At 37.2% G+C, this 18350-nt stretch overlaps 1 protein-coding gene across 1 annotated transcript in view; it reads right to left on the bottom strand.

Moving 5' to 3' along the window:
• Positions 1-18350, bottom strand: part of LOC124276127 (ryanodine receptor-like) — a 202291-nt gene that overhangs the window by 25218 nt on the left and 158723 nt on the right. Inside the window, 15 exon segments of the mRNA XM_046711794.1 lie at positions 52-131; positions 475-540; positions 652-722; positions 2256-2337; positions 2431-2535; positions 3763-3891; positions 4433-4670; positions 5225-5301; positions 5705-5784; positions 6493-6592; positions 9840-9911; positions 10470-10637; positions 11518-11611; positions 12181-12293; positions 13483-13539. Coding sequence (XP_046567750.1) covers positions 52-131; positions 475-540; positions 652-722; positions 2256-2337; positions 2431-2535; positions 3763-3891; positions 4433-4670; positions 5225-5301; positions 5705-5784; positions 6493-6592; positions 9840-9911; positions 10470-10637; positions 11518-11611; positions 12181-12293; positions 13483-13539 — 1532 coding nt within the window.

Raw genomic sequence — 18350 nt, 5'->3', positions numbered from 1 at the left:
TGTAGCTCTGGCTGGTCTGTGAAGGAACTCCATGTCAAAAGGTGTACAAACCGCGTGTATGCTTTCTGACTGTCCATGGCTTTCCGAAACTCTTTGGCAGATATGTACCCATCATGATTTGTATCAAATTCCTTCATGTTGCATTAAATAAAGCATATATCATGAACAAAAATATTTCAAAAGGCATGTTTATGAAAACATGATCAGGTAGAATAGACATTTTACATTACAACTGAAATATCAATGCTTAAATGAATGACATTTTTTATCAAAATTTAAAATCTTCAAAAGACAATTCATGGGAATTTGCACTGTATATGACAAACCAAAAATAGAAGAGGAATATTTTGATTTAATTTATTTCATTATTAGGTCATTTTTCATATATTTGACAGTTTTTTTCAGTGTTATTGTGTTTTGTGACAGTTTCTTCTACAATGGTGAAGTATAAGATAGAAAGATGGATGTTCTCACCAAGAATGCTTCAGAAGTGGTCAGGTCCTTCATCTTGAGGAATATGTCGAAGAACTTGAGAATCATCTGTGGAAAACATGTAACAGTAGATTAGTAACTTGAGTAACCAAGACAAGCCCGTACCTGACACAGTGGACCACACATCAATGTGCAACTACCAGGAGTCATAACACTTACCTCCACATTGCTGGATGACTCCACCAGAGTGTCAACCATCTGTTTTCCAATTGGTCCATTCATCACATTGCCTAGAATGAGAGAAGCAATATACATACATATACATACATACATACATACATACATACATACATACATACATACATACATACATACAAATACTTATATAGCGCCAATATCCGTAATCCGCTCAAAGGCGCTCTGGCTCTAAGACGGTCAAGATATCACATATAGTTCAAATGCTTCACCAAAGAGACATGTCTTCAGATTTGATTTAAAAACAGCTAAATCTGGTTGTGTTCTGAGGTGAGATGGAAGATTGTTCCAGAGATGAGGGCCAGCCGTCTCAAGTGACCTGTCACCATATGTTTTTGTCCTAGTCACAGGAATTGTCAAAAGACACTGGTCATTTGATCGGAGAGAACGTACAGCAGTATAACGGTGGAACAGATCACAGAGGTACTGAGGAGCTAGACCATGTAAACTTTTAAAAACAAGGAGTAGACTAGTACTGTCAACCTAGGACATCCAGCACAGACTAGCTTTACATAAGTGTCAGCAATCAGCAATGTTCCATCTATATATCATCAGCTTGTAAATCCCTGATTTTCTACATGCTGAGAGTTGTCTCGGCATCCATCCAAAATATTCTACTTGTGGTCATGTCCCTTGGTGTTTCAAAATGGCAGCCTCATTTACTTGAAATGGAAGTTACAACCAGTAAAGTTGGAACTTGAATGAAATCCAGACCCTCCTGATGATGAAAATGGATAATTATGAATGTTCTGTAAACTTCTGGTATGTGTTTGAATCGTACAATGGCTAGATGAGATGCTGAAGATGCCAGTTACCGCTTGAGGTGGCATGGTTCCATTTCTGATGCCACATAACTGAGGAAGCCCACCCCCTAATGTAGTTCTGTATCTCTCCTTTTGATTAACAACATAATAACACAACATACATACATTCATCAGGAAATGACCGACTGGCTTGTAGTGTTCCTGTTGGCTAGGTCACCCACTACTGTCAATATTCTCCAATCTACCAGGCCCATCCACTCCCTAACTACATTATTCTTACTTATTTCCTCTTCACCAAGCCCATCCTTCACCTACTACTACACATTCCCTCATTACACCAGGCCCACCCATTCCCAGATACACCAGACCCATCCACTCCCACATGACCACCTAGTTCCCACTACACCAGACCACCCACTGCCCCAGACCAACCCACTTCCCCAACACACAAGGTCCACCCACTACACAAGGTCCACCCACTTCCCCACTACACAAGGTCCACCCACTTCCCCACTACACAAGGTCCACCCACTTCCCTAATACAAATAGGTCCACCCACTGCCCCAGACCAACCCACTTCCCCAACACACAAGGTCCACCCACTACACAAGGTCCACCCACTTCCCCACTACACAAGGTCCACCCACTTCCCCACTACACAAGGTCTACCCACTTCCCCAATACAAATAGGTCCACCCACTTCCCCAGACCCACCCACTTCCCCACTACACAAGGCCCACCCACTTCCCAAACACACAAGGTCCACCCACTTCCCAAACTGAACCAGGTCCTCCCACAACCCACCTTCCAACATGGACAGCAACATGATCATCATTTCCTTCTGCAGCTTCATGAACTCCCTCAACAGGTCCAGCTGATCGGGGTCCTGGAACACAAGGAATACAGCCATTGTGAACCATGTCCCTGCATGTATACACAGCTGTCAGTATCAAACTTGTCCACAACAAACATCACCCACCTTTGAGAGTTTGTCCTGCATGTGGGAGAAGATGTAGAGGAAGCCTCCAACAGCATCCCACAGCCTACTGTGAGCTAGAGCCAGCTGGTTCAAAGAGCAAGGACCCTGGAACAAGAATAACAGCACATTATCCACATGTATTAGGAGCACAAAAGAAGTATGTGTTACCTACAGATATTCTAATTTAACAGATTTATCAAATGTTATGATATTGTTTTATCATCATCTTATAACCTGGTTACCTGTGTCTGGTCACGTTTCACACATTAAAGTGTCATCATGTCTCACCTGCCTCTATGTAGTGTCCAACCTGACTGTCTCATTGTCAAGTTGTGACTCACCTAAACTGTCTTATTGTGTCTCACCTGTATGTCTCGCCACGTCTTCCCTGTCTCATTTTATGGTAATGCCACACCTGACTGTCTCATGGTCAAGTCATGTCTCACCTGTATGTCTCGCCACGTCTTCCCTGTCTCATTTGATGGTAATGCCACACCTGAATGTCTCATTGTCAAGTCCTGTCTCACTTGAATTGTCTTATTGTGTCTCACCTGTATGTCTCGCCATGTCTCACCTGTCTCATTGTATGGTAATGCCACACCTGAATGTCTCATTGTCTAGTTGTGACTCACCTGAATTGTCTTATTGTGTCTCACCTGTATGTCTCGCCATGTCTCACCTGTCTCATTGTATGGTAATGTCACACCTGACTGTCTCATTGTCAAGTCATGACTCACCTGAATTGTCTTATTGTGTCTCACCTGTATGTCTCGCCATGTCTCACCTGTCTCATTGTATGGTAATGTCACACCTGACTGTCTCATTGTCTAGTCATGACTCACCTGAATTGTCTTATTGTGTCTCACCTGTATGTCTCGCCATGTCTCACCTGTCTCATTGTATGGTAATGTCACACCTGAATGTCTCATTGTCTAGTTGTGACTCACCTGAATTGTCTTATTGTGTCTCACCTGTATGTCTCACCATGTCTTCCCTGTCTCATTTTATGGTAATGTCACACCTGACTGTCTCATTGTCAAGTCATGACTCACCTGAATTGTCTTATTGTGTCTCACCTGTATGTCTCGCCATGTCTCACCTGTCTCATTGTATGGTAATGCCACACCTGACTGTCTCATTGTCAAGTCATGACTCACCTGAATTGTCTTATTGTGTCTCACCTGTATGTCTCGCCATGTCTCACCTGTCTCATTGTATGGTAATGTCACACCTGACTGTCTCATTGTCAAGTCATGTCTCACCTGCATTGTCTACAAGTGTCTCACCTGTATGTCTCATCATGTCTCACCTGTATGTCTCATCATGTCTCACCTGAATGTATTCAGACAGTGTACAGAAGACCTGCTTGGCAACCATGATGGCGCGACAGAAGTTCTCCTTGCCAGCCACATCGATGACATCCTTCCCTGAGTAGTGCCAGTAGAAGTCCATGATGGATTCCTGAAGCCAACAGAGGTAATCATCAAGCTTGTTGCCATGTGACATCTATGTTTACCTTTGGCCTTGTTTACTTTTGGTGGTGAGATGATACTAAATGGTAAACCAAATACACAATACCTTTTCACAATACCAAACCAAATGACAAAATATATTCCAGATATTGAAATTAATTCTGTACATAATGCATCAAAAGACTTCCTAACCAAAATGAACTGCATTTAACCTTTCATCCAAACACCTGAACCTATAACAAATATATGTCATAAATATTTAGGATTCAAATATTTACAATACTAAAGCCTAGTTGTTTAGGTGACATCTGATCTGAAGTATCCATGCCCCACTGACCTTGAGTCTGAGGGAGAAGGCAACTTTAAAGATGATGATGATGACAAGGACCCAATCATCTGCTTATCTCCTCAAACAATCACCTCCCACCACAATCTCACTTGGTCATTCAGAAATCCTTACAGAAGAACAAGGGCCCAATCATCTGCCCTCCCACCACTTCACTTGGAGTCTTTGAAGAAGCCCTACTTACTTGGAGTCTGAGCAGGTAGTCAACTGTACAGATGATGATGTTGACAGTGGTGGTGTTGCCGGCCTGGGTGCGCAGGTAGTTCTGGAACTCCAGGTTATGACCTTCACACATCAGTTGCAGGAAGCGGAACAACTTGCAGGTAAATTCAGCAGCGTTCTTGTCTGCTGCAGCTGCGTCTGTGCTCATTCCGAGTCCCTCAGCCTTGTTGGTACGTTCAAAGGCATCCAGGTCAAGAACACTGAAAATGGCGGTAAGATGATAGATGGAAAGAGGAATTTAAAGGAAGACTTTCATGACACGCATATATTATTTATTTTTCATCAGTGACATGTTGCAAGCATGGGAACTCAAAATTACATTCTGGTATTTCAAATGAAAATATCATTCTTCAATCTCAAACAACAGAGATATTATTCTTATATAATTAAAAAGGTAAATGCATAATCTTAAGAGCGAGCAAGTTTGGTTTTACGCCACTTATAGCAATATTCTAGTAATATCACGGCAAGGGACACCAGAAATGGGCTTCACACATTGTACCCATGTTGGGAATCGAACCCAGGTCTTCGGCGTGACAAGTGAACACATTAACCACTAGACTACCCCACCATGTCTTGACTAATCAGTAGTCAAACCAGCTGATGACAACACAAGGAATACACAGGTACTTAGCTTTTACTATGAGACAACCCTAAGCCTGACATAACAGTGCCTGACTGTACTTGCCTAACAGCTCGACTAGTGAGTGATATCATGAGCACTTGTAAAAGACACGGATGAAGTGCTACTCACCTGCACTGCTGCATCAAACCAGCCACTGAGGTAAAGAAGGCCACATCTTTCTTATCCTTCAAATGTTGCAACATTTTCTGAAAAGAAAAAATATATTTTAAAATAATTCTCATTTCCAAAATTTCTTGTTCAGAAAAGAAAAGGATGTGTGGCTGGAGAGTCCCAAATATCTTTACTGATTTAAAGACTAACTAAATAAAAAAAACACCATTGTCATATATCATGTCTCAATAGAATACCCAGTCTTTCATACTCAACTGTCATTATTAGAATTCAGCAGTATTCAAGCTATCAATCTGATGAAGGCCTGTATCTAACAAGTCTGGACCAGATAAACCAGTGATTGTTATTCTGAACGGAGTCCCCAAGTCTGACCACCCAAACCATTAACTCACAAGCATAGGTTACTGGGGACTAATTCTAAGATGAACCTGCCACCAGGATCCCCATACTGAAACCATCAGCTGTGACACAACTCACCTTTTGCACATCCACATTACCACCCCTAAGTAGTGAGATGCCAAGTTCAATGGTATTGGTCACCATTGGCCCAAGTTCACCTAGAAGAACAGGAAGGTCTAGTTAGTTGACCAATAAAAACTATAGAGACATTCAGCGATGACCACTAAAACTTATAGAGACATTTAGCTGTGACCACTAAACTTATAGAGACATTTAGCTGTGCACATATCATTCTAACATGAACTTCAACCTTATTCGATGATGTGAACCAGCTCTTACCAAATATACTGAAATACTGAATCAGACTGAAATGTACCCATGATATCTGAGCATCGTCGTTGCATTTAGTGTGGTGCGTTTCTAATATTCAGTATATATCTTTTACTTTATTCCTTTTAAGGTATTAATTTACACAAAAATGATGAAATGGTTTACTATATTTCATGACAAAATGTGTTGGGTTTTAGACTGACTGACTGAGTTTGGCTTTACTCCGCTTTTAGCAATACTCCAGCAACATCACGGCGGGGGACACCAGAAATGGGCTTCACACATTGTACCCATGTGGGGATTCGAACCCGGGTCTTTGGCGTGACGAGCCAACGTTTTAACCATTAGGCTACCCCACCGCCCCTGTTGGGTTTTAGAAATAATGGATAGAATAGGAATATATTCTGTCTTAATCTTAATCCCTGTATGAGAAAAATACTGCCAACCACAATGGCTGACATCAGGGCCTACCTCTGCTGGCACCCATATACAGAAGCAATATACTGCCAACCACAATGGCTGAAATCAGGGCCTACCTCTGCTGGCGTCCATATACAGAAGCACCATCTCGGCAGCACCACGGTCAGCCAGCCGCGACTGTTCCGACAACAACTTCTGCTTCTCCATCTCCTGCTCCTAAATCCACACAACAGGACACACGTTTAGACAGGAGGAGATGCATCTTCATCGTCGTCACGAGAAAGAACTCGGGACAATTCCCCAACTTGTGACCATGCAGAATATGGACTACGGCATTCACTAGTGGCTAGGTACTACCGGGATACACCTTCCAGTGCAACTTGACTCATTGGCATTCACTACTCGGTGCCAAATCAAAGTACAAGGTGTTGATGATGATGATGATGATAGAAATGATATATATTTCACATTTTCATTCTAACATCTACTGATGATACTTTATATGAAGTCATCTTCGCAAAACTATTTCTAGGAATATAGTTTCTGTATATCTGTTTTACAACATACAAATGTACATTTTTTTTACAATATCATTCTTTAATATCTAATTGTTTTTTATTTTGATTTCGTTCCATATAATTACAGTTGTAAACATATCAAAATATTTTTCAAACACTTAAGTCTGAAAACTTAAAGGTATTTGAAATCATATTTGGATAGATTTCATAAATATATTTCCCAGTATAGATCGAACAGAAAGACATATTGACAATAATGAAAGTGACAAGGAAAGATTTTTTAACAACTGTGATAGTGCTATTACAAAGAAAATCTACAGAAACATTACATTGTCATTTTACAAAATTCAATGACATAAAAAAAAATATTTAAAAAATATAAGGCAGTGACTGTTAAAATATGTCCATATAGAAAAGGTGAAAATTATTAAACCAGTATCAAGAGAATATAAAATACATGTGCATATATTTACATAATACCTTTAGCAAGTTAATAAAGTGCAACCATTTTCAACAAAAGTCAAAAGGAAATGTATTTAATTCATAAAATTAAATATATATAAAAACATGGAATTAAGATAAAAATATTTGTTCATTTAAAAATACAATTTTCTTACTAAATAACATCTGTTTTGACTACAGCACTGTATATGTCTAAACTATGAAGGTGTGTATGATATATGACGCCAGTGTATATATGAGTGCAGTACAGGTTACGTCTATATAGCACAATACAATCCACCACAGACAGATCTAAGGGCTATCTAGGAACTACAGCACTATACAGGGGTGGAGAGGGACGTGGTGCGAGGATACGGCTGGCGGCAGATTATCATGAAGCTGTGAGTATATTGTGGGCAGGGCACATTATGTGTGGGCACACAGGATAGGGCACATTATAAATGGGCACACAGGAAAGTCATATCGAATTCCTAACTCACCTGATAATTTGTCAAATTTTTAAAATCATTTTCTTCGATCAACATTTAGTCAGTATAACAACATCTCGATTTAAAAAATAATACAGATTTAAATGGAAAATTAAGACAATTCTGTATCAGGACATTTGTACATAGTTTTTACATTCTTGCCTATTTTGTTAAATTTACCAAAACATGTAAAGATACCATTAAATGAATGACTATGAAGATATTACAGCTATTTTGTCTTGCATTTCAAACAACTGAAAAACATTACCACACAGCCAGAAACTGATTTAACACAGCTTGATCTGATAAGAGCACTAACAGTCTCTAGGTTTCTACAAAGTGAAAGTGTCTTCTACCACAAATATTGAACAGGAACAACAGTTAACATTACATCTGAATTGCAGCAGAGCTAGTAGTACCTTTAACAAATCCAGTTTGATCTGATGCAAACAGCAAAATCAAATATACTCAAATATTCACATTGATTCACTTTGAGTATTTTTCTCAAATATTCGCATTGAGTATTTCCCTCAAATATTCACACTGATTCACTTAAAATATCAGTTATGTGTACAATGTCCAACCATAACTATAAAGATGGTGATTTGTACCATGGCAGTCTTTAACATTGTGAGGTTTTCAAATCATATTTGAGACCTTACAATCGTCTACAGCTGTTATATATGCAGATGCAGTGTTGTTGATGATTAAAAGCACCAGAGAGTTCCACATAAAGCATGGACCTTGCTGAATGGAAATGCAATGCAATACTTAAAAGCGTTACTTCATCAAAGAAATATTTAAAAATGCTTGTAACAGAGAGATATGGGTTAGATGGTGAAAATATAGGTGTAAATATTAATTCATCTCACAAATCTCTGCATTACAAGGTTTGTCAAAGCAAAGCCCACACATGTGAACAAAAATGTTTTTAGTTGCCTGAAGTGACCCAGCAAGAAAACAGTCCGAAGATTATTTCAAGCTAATCACACCTTATACCATCTATTATTGTAATGTCAGGTAATATGTTTAAAAAGACTCTTCTAAAAAAATATTTTTAAAGAAAACTTGATTATCATTAAAGTATTTAAACTTAGTGATTAATATGAGCATGTGTACTATCCATCATTCTAGTTGATTTAGAAGGCACTGTGTGCTTACACTAAGTGAGTGAACAAGGAAGCCTTTACACCCTGTTTAGCAATCTTCCAGTCAAACAACAGCAGGCTATCAGCAAAAACAGAGAAGTGAACCCTGGTCTATAATGTGACAAGCAAACCCTGCAACCACTTGCCTAACCCACCTCCCCTGTCTTATAAAATGTAATCCATACATTATAATGAGTATTATACACATTGATATTAACAATTCAGTATTCGAAGTTTAGGGGAAGGAGCGAACTGGTATTTTAAAGGTGCTTTGTGATAGTTTTATCATACATGTACTAAAGTTTGTCATAATTACTAGGTCAAAAATCTGATTACGTATACACATACATACATTAGTGGTCACAATCCTTCAGTTAACCCAAATGTGTTACAGAAAACACCAGATATATTATCTGATCAAGTACTTGGTCACACTTAAAAACAGAACACCCACCACCCCTTTAATGAAACTCCTACATACTAAGATAAAGAATGTTAATAATTTGGTATGAAAAAACACTAGTATTAAAGACTACATTACATTAGTAATGTTCATCCTCTAAAACAGCTGCTAACATTGTAACATTTTCATTTTCATTAACATTTAAGTGATTTAGATACTCATTGACATGCTGATTTTGTCAGGAAGACAATGTTGAATTGGTTTTAATTGTTAAAATGTGAATAATTAACATATTTAAAGGAGATCATGTCATTAAACAGCAAGCTATGATTGTTGTGGACACTGCAAAGTACATGTACTAAACAAATAGTGACTGCTGGAATGTTTAAGTGAGCCTGTAAGCGCTGTGGTTAGATAGATCTAGATGTATGAGTGTAGGAAGCAGGTGACCACGAGATATCTCACCTCGAAGGACGGTCCTGGACCCTCGTCCTCCCCACCATCATCGTCATCATCCTCATCTTCACCACTGCAGCTCTGTGAACAAAAGCATACCACTCAGTAATAAACACATATATTAAACATATATATTTTCATATTACAAAGATTTACATGTAATTAAGGTAACACAATGTCTCACAAAAATTTGTTCCAAAATTTAGGTAAACAAAATGTCAAGTGTGTTTTGTGTCTCTCATGATCTAAGACCAGGTATTGTATTTTGAGGATTTTTCCCCCAAAATAAACGTTGGTCATTAAAAGGATTACATTCATTCATCTATATATTAACATATTTAAATTATATTTCTCCTGAAAGTTCAGTTAAGAAATGAAAAGAAACATACTTAGAGCTACATCTCAACCATTATTGACTTGTAACAAGTCATGATACATACTTATTACAATAGTAAACCATTGGTTTCTTTAAACATTCAGCTGATTTCTTATCACTATCAACTTTCATATTTTATACACAATTATCATTTTGGAGATGGTGCATTTGTTAAAACAATAAAAAAATAAGACTTGCCTATACAGAAAGCAGCGTGATGTCTGACTAGAAACTATTCCACTGAACCTTAAGGTGGTACTCACCTTTGCCATGATTTCAGCATAGGACATGTACAAAGGATCTTCTGGAAGACTGCTCTGCTGCTCCTTGGTTGCTGCCCGACTGAGACATGTGATAAGCTGAGACAGAGGGTCTGGTTTAACTTCCTCTTCCTCCTTCTTCTCCCCTTCATCTTCTTTCTCACTGGCTTGCTGCATTGTTACATATGCTTGCAATCAGTGCATTTCAGAGATTTGGTTCAGAATCAAATACATCCATTTTTGTTCAGAATCTAATACACTATTTTTGTTCAGAACCCAATACATCCATTATGTTCAGAATCAAATACATCCATTTTTGTTCAGAATCAACTACATCCATTTTTGTTCAGAATCTAATACATCCATTTTTGTTCAGAATCAAATACATCCATTTTTGTTCAGATTCAAATACATACATTTTGTTCAGAATTTAATGTTTCTTCAGAATAACATACATCCATTTTTGTTCAGAATCTAACACATCCATTTTTGTTCAAAATCTGATACATCCATTTTTTTCCAGAGTCAAATACATCCATTTTTGTTCAAAATCTGATACATCCTTTTTTTTCCAGAGTCAAATATATCCATTTTTGTTCAGAATCAAATACACCCATTTTTTTGTTCAGAATCAAATACATACATTTTCTTCAGAATTTAATATGCTTCTCCAGAATAATATACATTTTTTTGTTCAGAATCAAATACATCCACTTTCATTTACAGAATTAAACACAAACATACATTATCCAGAATTGGATACAACTTCACCATTTTACCAGAACAAACTAAATCCTACATATTGGCAATTCTCAGTAATTACACAAAACTATGTGTGATATTTGAAGCACACTTCTGTTTTATCAGTGATACTTACATTACCTTATATCTATCCACTATAACATCAGTATTTAATAAGTCCATGGCTTTTTAAAGAAAGTACAGTTAAACGAAGGTTTGTAGAGAGGAAAAATTGGAATACACATCATACAACCAATTGACAAACTAATGTTTGGATAATTCTGATGTAACTTTAGAGCAAAGTACTCACTGTAAGGTCTGTGATGAGGATGTTCTTGTCCAGTTCCTCAGTTTCTAGCCACAGCAGCTTGTAGGACTTCAGGAACAAGTTGATGGCACGATGTCTGTGGGAGAAGTTACATACAATAACCTGCTTGAAGCATTACCTTTACACTAAAAACTTATCATTTTGCAGAAGTCACATCAATAAATTTACCTTTAAACTCAGCATGTAAATAGCAATGCGGAAGTTTGTAAACAATCAAAACTTGACCAGAAAATCAAAAGATTGATACTGTAAGCAACAAACCATGGTGTCAGCACATTATGGCAGACAATCACCAAGTTACCAAACTTGGCCACAATTTCTCGAAACAAACAAATTTGAGTATTTACTCAAATTTGAGAAAATGCATTTCCCAGAATGAACTGAAATCGATATAAAGTCGAACATAGCAGACAATTTGAGTTTCATGAATAGATTACTTAAGTTGTTTGGGCTTTTTTATTTTAAAAATGCAGTTGAGTAAAAGATTCAGCTGTTTCAAATTTTCAAACTCAGTTTGAAATTTGAGTAAAAACTTAAGTTTGTTTTGAGATATCGGGTCTGACCTCAACATCATCCCCTTACAACCACCATATATCAGGGGATGAGTTCTATACAGGAATAGTTATGAGAGAACTGAAGAAGTACCTGGGGAGACTGTGCAGAGGTATCATCCTGAAGCAGGCCATAACAGCCCTCTTCCTCTGAGACGAAATCACCTTCTTCCAAGCACTCTTCAAACCAAGGTGGGGGTGCTCAACCTAGGAAACACAAGCATCTCTAATGTCACCAAAATCATCTGATCAAATGAACAGAATATAAGCTCTTTGATGCTGAATAAGTCATAGGGTTAACACAGTAGCATTTCTCTCATGTACAATATCCCTGTTGAGGTCACTGCTGTCAGCTTGTAGACATTTATCAAGACTTAACAATAAATTAATATTTTAATTCAGTGATCAGCATATACAATTCATTAGTCCATAAAACTTTTCATAAAATTAAAATAATAAAATAATATTCCCAAAGATGTCTATCTAGATCATATATGTAGGTAATTCACCATTCAGAATTGTTCCATCTGCATAAAATAACATAGTTTCCCAGTTTTATTTAAAGAAGTACACAGAAGTGTGGAGGTCTCATAAAATCAACTGATAGTGAAGGCTTGGGTCATGCTTGGGAAACATACGTTGAGTTAGTTCCAAGTGATTCACCTTTAGTGTTATAGAAGGTCAAGTTTGCACTGGTGAAATATGAGGGGTTATTATGGAAAATGTATTCATCTTCAATGACTTGTTAAATAATACAATACTTTGGTTTGTCTTTGCTGACAAGAAATCTACATTTAACTGTCTTTCATGACACATACCAGTCCAGTAAGCTAAATCACAGGTGTTGACATTTAGCACAGAATATTCACGCAAAATCCTGTTTGTTATACTTCCAGATATTATACCATCTTCTTAAAGGCCAAATATTCTGCAGAATCACGGTACATTAACTCTAAATGAATCCTGAACCACTTTCAGAAGCTGAAAACAAATTGTTCATACTTAAGATGAAAAGATGCATACATACATTTAAAATGGAAGATCATTCCTAAAACCCAAGCAGGCAACACAGATGCCATAGAAGGTCATTGCAATATCCGAAACAGTTTGTATGTGGTGAATACCATATGAATGAGTACTATGGAATGTCATTGCAATGTCCAGAGCATTAACTCCAGCTTATGTCATACACATGAGTACCAAGAGGCCACCGCAGGCACAAAGCAATTAACACAGGTGAATGCTATATGCATGAACACCATATATCATCATTGCTGTACCCCAAGCAATCAACACAGGCAATCACAATGTGTGAGAATTCCAAGAAGGTCATTGCTGATACATATGTCAAGCATAAAAGCCTGGAGTGGGGGTTTGAGGATCAACTTCTACAAACGTGTCCATGAAGGGCTTGTCTCCTCTTCTCATGAACAGCCATTGCTGGATTCTCCACCTAGAACAGGTACCATCAGCTCAGATCTCCGTACTACTGCCAACCTCCCTGATAGATCTCCTTGTGCCCACATGTATACTCACTGCCCTGATGCAGCATTTTACCATTGCACACTGTGAATCCTCTCCCTTTGAGTATTGTACCAGTATGACTTGGCATGTGGGTATATTGGGAATGGTTGGTGTTCATGAACACGTGGTGTCATCACCGATTTGTAGTAATTCATCCACAAAATTTTCACCACTATTTTGCCTTTTACACCCAATGGCATGCATTTGGATATTTGAAGGTAATTGTTCTCTGGTATTGACCTTTCTACCAGTCAAACAACTGCCCATAACTGTTGGATCTAACCTATTTTACAATCAAAACAGGGGAATGTTGGTGTGTATTGCTATTTTGTTCTTTTCCATTAATTAAATGTGGCTATGTAGGTAATTATATGACTTATGTATTATTGACAACATTAGACTGTCTATCTGTTTCTAAAGCCAACATAAAATTGGCTAGTTGGTAAATATGTAACTTGTTGACTGCCAACAAAATGTTAGCTATGTTGATATACATTGGTATGAGGTTCTTTATGAAGAACCTTCCACCATCAACTGTTCTATTCTGCTTACAGCAGGGGACACCAGAAATGGGCATCACACATTGTACCCATGTAGGGAATCAAAACCGGGTCTGCGACGTGACGAACAGATGCTTTAACCACTAGGCTACCCCACTGCCCCAGCATAAGGGGAGCATACTGGAGTTGAGGAATTAGTTCATAGTTTATACACTTGGCTGTGGTACATGTATAGTCTTATCACAAGTAGAATGAACCAAAGACAGTTCCACCTTCTCTTCTCTTGACAATGTATGGCGTCTTCATCTTCACAGTACAACTAATGAGTGGTTATTGTTGAGGTTAGGACAAAACAAATTCCACACACTGGTTCTTGAGTAATAATACAAACATAGACAAAATAAAGTTTGTAACTTCACAAACATGCAGTTTCAGTAGAATAAAAAACATCCATGCAGAAAACCCACAAACTTAGTGGAATGTATGTAACAAGTAAGCAGGGCATCGTGAAAGCATTCAAATATGGTTATGAATACAATGTCAAAACCTATCCTTCATATTTAGTTCAAAACGTGATAACTTGTCTCATTACATTTAAATGCTTCCACCATAGATACATTATCATGATCGCAGCAGTATTAATGCATAATAGCATTATAATGCTCCTTTTTAGCAACAATATGTATATAAATGGAAAAATTTGCCTGTTGGATTCTTCGAATTAAAAAAAAAATGAATAAGTTATAACTACTGTCATGAATCATGTCATTCTAAAAAGGAAGCATTATGGCTGCAGACTCTGGTTAATGTGGGACATACCCGCTTACATACTTTAATATCCAAAAACATCCTGCCATCACCATCCAAAACAGAGCTTGTTGAATATCACAGACAGGTTAGTAAACATGTTTCATTAAGAGTCAATTAAAAAATATATGTTCATTTTATATGTTCCCAAAGTATTTGAAACTTACAAAGATAAAATAGCAATGGTACAAAGGTAACATTTCCACTAATATTTTTATTTATTATTATAAATTGTTTTATATCTACAGGTATCATGAACCATACCAAAAAGCCCTTTACATACCCTTGTAGCAGGGGTTTTATTTTTTTATTCAAGAATCAAGGATTCACTCAGCTCTGATTTGAACCACATCAAATATCATCTTGTCTGATTCATGACACACTTCAGGCAGGACATGTGTATACCATGTCCGCCCTGCTAGTACAACTTGCAACGGTGCACAAGGAACTGTTTGTTAGATCAAGGAAGAGAAAGAGAAGATGCTATTTTAGTTTTTTGGAGACTATTCTTTAAGTCTGAAGCTAGAGACAATCTTCAAACTAATGATAGTACCAATTCTAACACTTGTGAATGCCTGTCTGCATTCATTGTGCAGTGAGTTTGTAACAGGGCAAATGAAATACATCTTTACTTTACCTGGCTTTGAATATTTTCCTGTGAACAAGATTCATAGGTCCTTCATATCGAAGTGAAAACCTCCAATCAGAATGTTGATATCATACAATTTTGTTTACCATATTGTAACTATACATCAATTGATGCCATTTTTTCATAATTTTAAAAATTTAATTTTCAGTCTGTTTCAGTAAGCGAGTATGTCCATCGAACCCCTTTGATGTTAAATAGTTGTAAAAAGCACAACCTTTACAGATTTCAGTATAATCCAGTAATGATGTTTCATGAAGAATAATGGTCTTACTTAGGTTGCTATGATGGCTTTAGTTCTTGGCTGCATAAAAGTCTTCAGTAAACATTTTAGTAACTTCATGGAATATTACGGGCTGTAACCATTATGGACAGGAAAGGGAGTTAAATTGTTACATCTTTGGTTCACTCATACAGATATTAATCCTGGATTATCTCCTGTGTCCAGTCTTCATCCTATGATGGTATATAACCTGGACATCTTCACCTGCATAACTTTCCCTAGAGTCTGGTTCTACTGACACATTGCCAGACACTTCATGGTCATGTTTTGGTATCACCAGTACTGTTCTTGTCTTGTCGCACGCAGGTTGTTGCATATGTCCTCCAGTATTCAGATTTCCCTCCCCTCATAACAGTTTTTCCAGTCTTACAATTTAAACAGCATTCAGATTTAGTTCAATGTATGGGGTCTTATTCATAAATGGCCACAATTTTTAATGTCAGATCAATACTGAACTCACCTTCAACGAAAGTTTTTTCGCAAGACCAAAAGTAATTTTGTATCATTGCATTTTGAATGTAGATCTATACCAAACTGATAAAAGGCAGTTTGATTGGTTGTTGATTCCAATCACATGACCAAGACAATTTCTGTACCACATTCCACTTTTGAATGTAAATCAATACATAACTCACAATCAGAATAGTGAGTTTGACTGGTTCTTAATTCCAACTACCTGACCGAGAGTAATTCTGAACTGAAGAGTTACAGTGACAGTCACTTCTGTCAGAAGGCTAAGGGAAGGGTCAGAATATTTATCACAACAGGATAGATATAATCCACTTGGAAATCAAGGATAGCTGAGATTATTCATGAGCTATTTCATATTTAATCACTATATAACCACCTCAAAACCCCAGTCTTGATAAGCCTGCATCTTCCTTCAATCCACACTTACTAGAGGCAACACATTTGTGAGATCACAATGAAGATGATTATCACACTTGCTATTAAGCGAAAACATTGCTTTCTACATAAAGACTAAACAAATTTCACAACAATTGGATCAATTTTTGATGACACAAATCCTCCCCTCAGATCCTTGTACAAAGCAGCTTGGACTTACATTCATTACTCTAGGTTAGATCAGACCAGTAAGTCCAGTTTAAGCTAAAGTTGTTTTCAGCAAGATGACAAGTATGTCATGGGAACTGTTCCATAAAGTGTTCCTAGAGGTACTACTGCTGTTGCTTCTGTTCTTTTAACACTGATTTACAATGGTCATAGTACTACGACAATTTTAAGGATGTCACCAATCCCAACTCCACAATGCAATTCTAGTACTAAGATTATCCTAAATCTATGTTAGAGCATCAGAGGTATGTCAAACATAGTGCTAAGATCTCTTTGTACATATTGTCCCTGTTCCACAAAGTGTTACTAAGGTTATAACAGTCATTGCTATTTTTGAAGCGCTAAAATCGCTTTGTGGAGCAGATCCCAAATCATCACATGTAATCATCTTAGCACTACAACTGACAAAACTCTGACACTTACAGACTTATGCCAGCAGTAGCTCATAAATGATTGTAGGTCCAATACTCATATCTTGATGCGTTTTGTTCAAGGAGGGCATAGCACTTTAGGATACATGTCATAAAAAAATGAGCAAATTATTATTCTACTACCTTCAAACAAAATTCTCATTAACAGCCACTGCACACAGGTGTTGTTAAAACATCTGCTGGATTCAAATTTTCTATGTGAAATAAAGTTGATCAAACTATTTGCTACATAGTAATACCAACCTTTTAGCTATAAATTGACACCTCAATTTGAAATGGAATTAATACAGATATCATTACTGAGTGGTCTAAGCCCATACTTGACCCCTGTGGCTGTTAAAGAGGAACCTTGTATTCTTCCAAGTTTTTACATTACAACCAGAATTAGATGATCAAATTGGCAATAAAGCCACGGTTTTGAACTTTTGTACTGCTGTTATCACTAATTTGATACCTTCAAGTGCTAATTGTCGATAACTCAGAGGTCTCAAATGAAAACAGCACAGAATTCAAGATACAGCAGCTATAGTCTCAGTCTAGTTTGTAAATGGTAAAATACACTGACGGTTGGAAATGTTTGCAGTTCAGATTTCATGGATGACCAAAACTGTCATTAATTTAAATCTAAAATCATAAAACCCTAAATAAAATTAATCAGACCTTAGACCTCTGCATTTCTCGATCTACAATTGCTAAAATCACAACTTGGAACTCAGATTTGTGTTTTCGACAGAAAAGTTCTTTTTAAAACTTTCTTTTTGGAGAAAGGTGTTCCATTAGAAATATGTTTTTGTGATTTCTGATTTACCATTTAGGCTCAAGTATTAAAATTCATGGCAGAATAAAAGTACTTACATTTAAAAGCAACACTTAAATACACATCATCTAATTCTGGTAAATGTAAACTTGGTTTCCGAAGCATTTCATGAACTGTATCCCCAGAGTTATTCATATAGTGAAGACCTGACAAAATCCCAAACCTCTGATGTAACCATTCAT

The sequence above is a fragment of the Haliotis rubra genome, unplaced genomic scaffold (assembly GCF_003918875.1).
Source record: "Haliotis rubra isolate DU_JTF1 unplaced genomic scaffold, ASM391887v1 Scf206, whole genome shotgun sequence".
Lineage (NCBI taxonomy): Eukaryota > Metazoa > Mollusca > Gastropoda > Lepetellida > Haliotidae > Haliotis > Haliotis rubra.
Note: the sequence above shows the minus strand (reverse complement) of the source record. Positions and strands in the feature narration are given on the sequence as shown.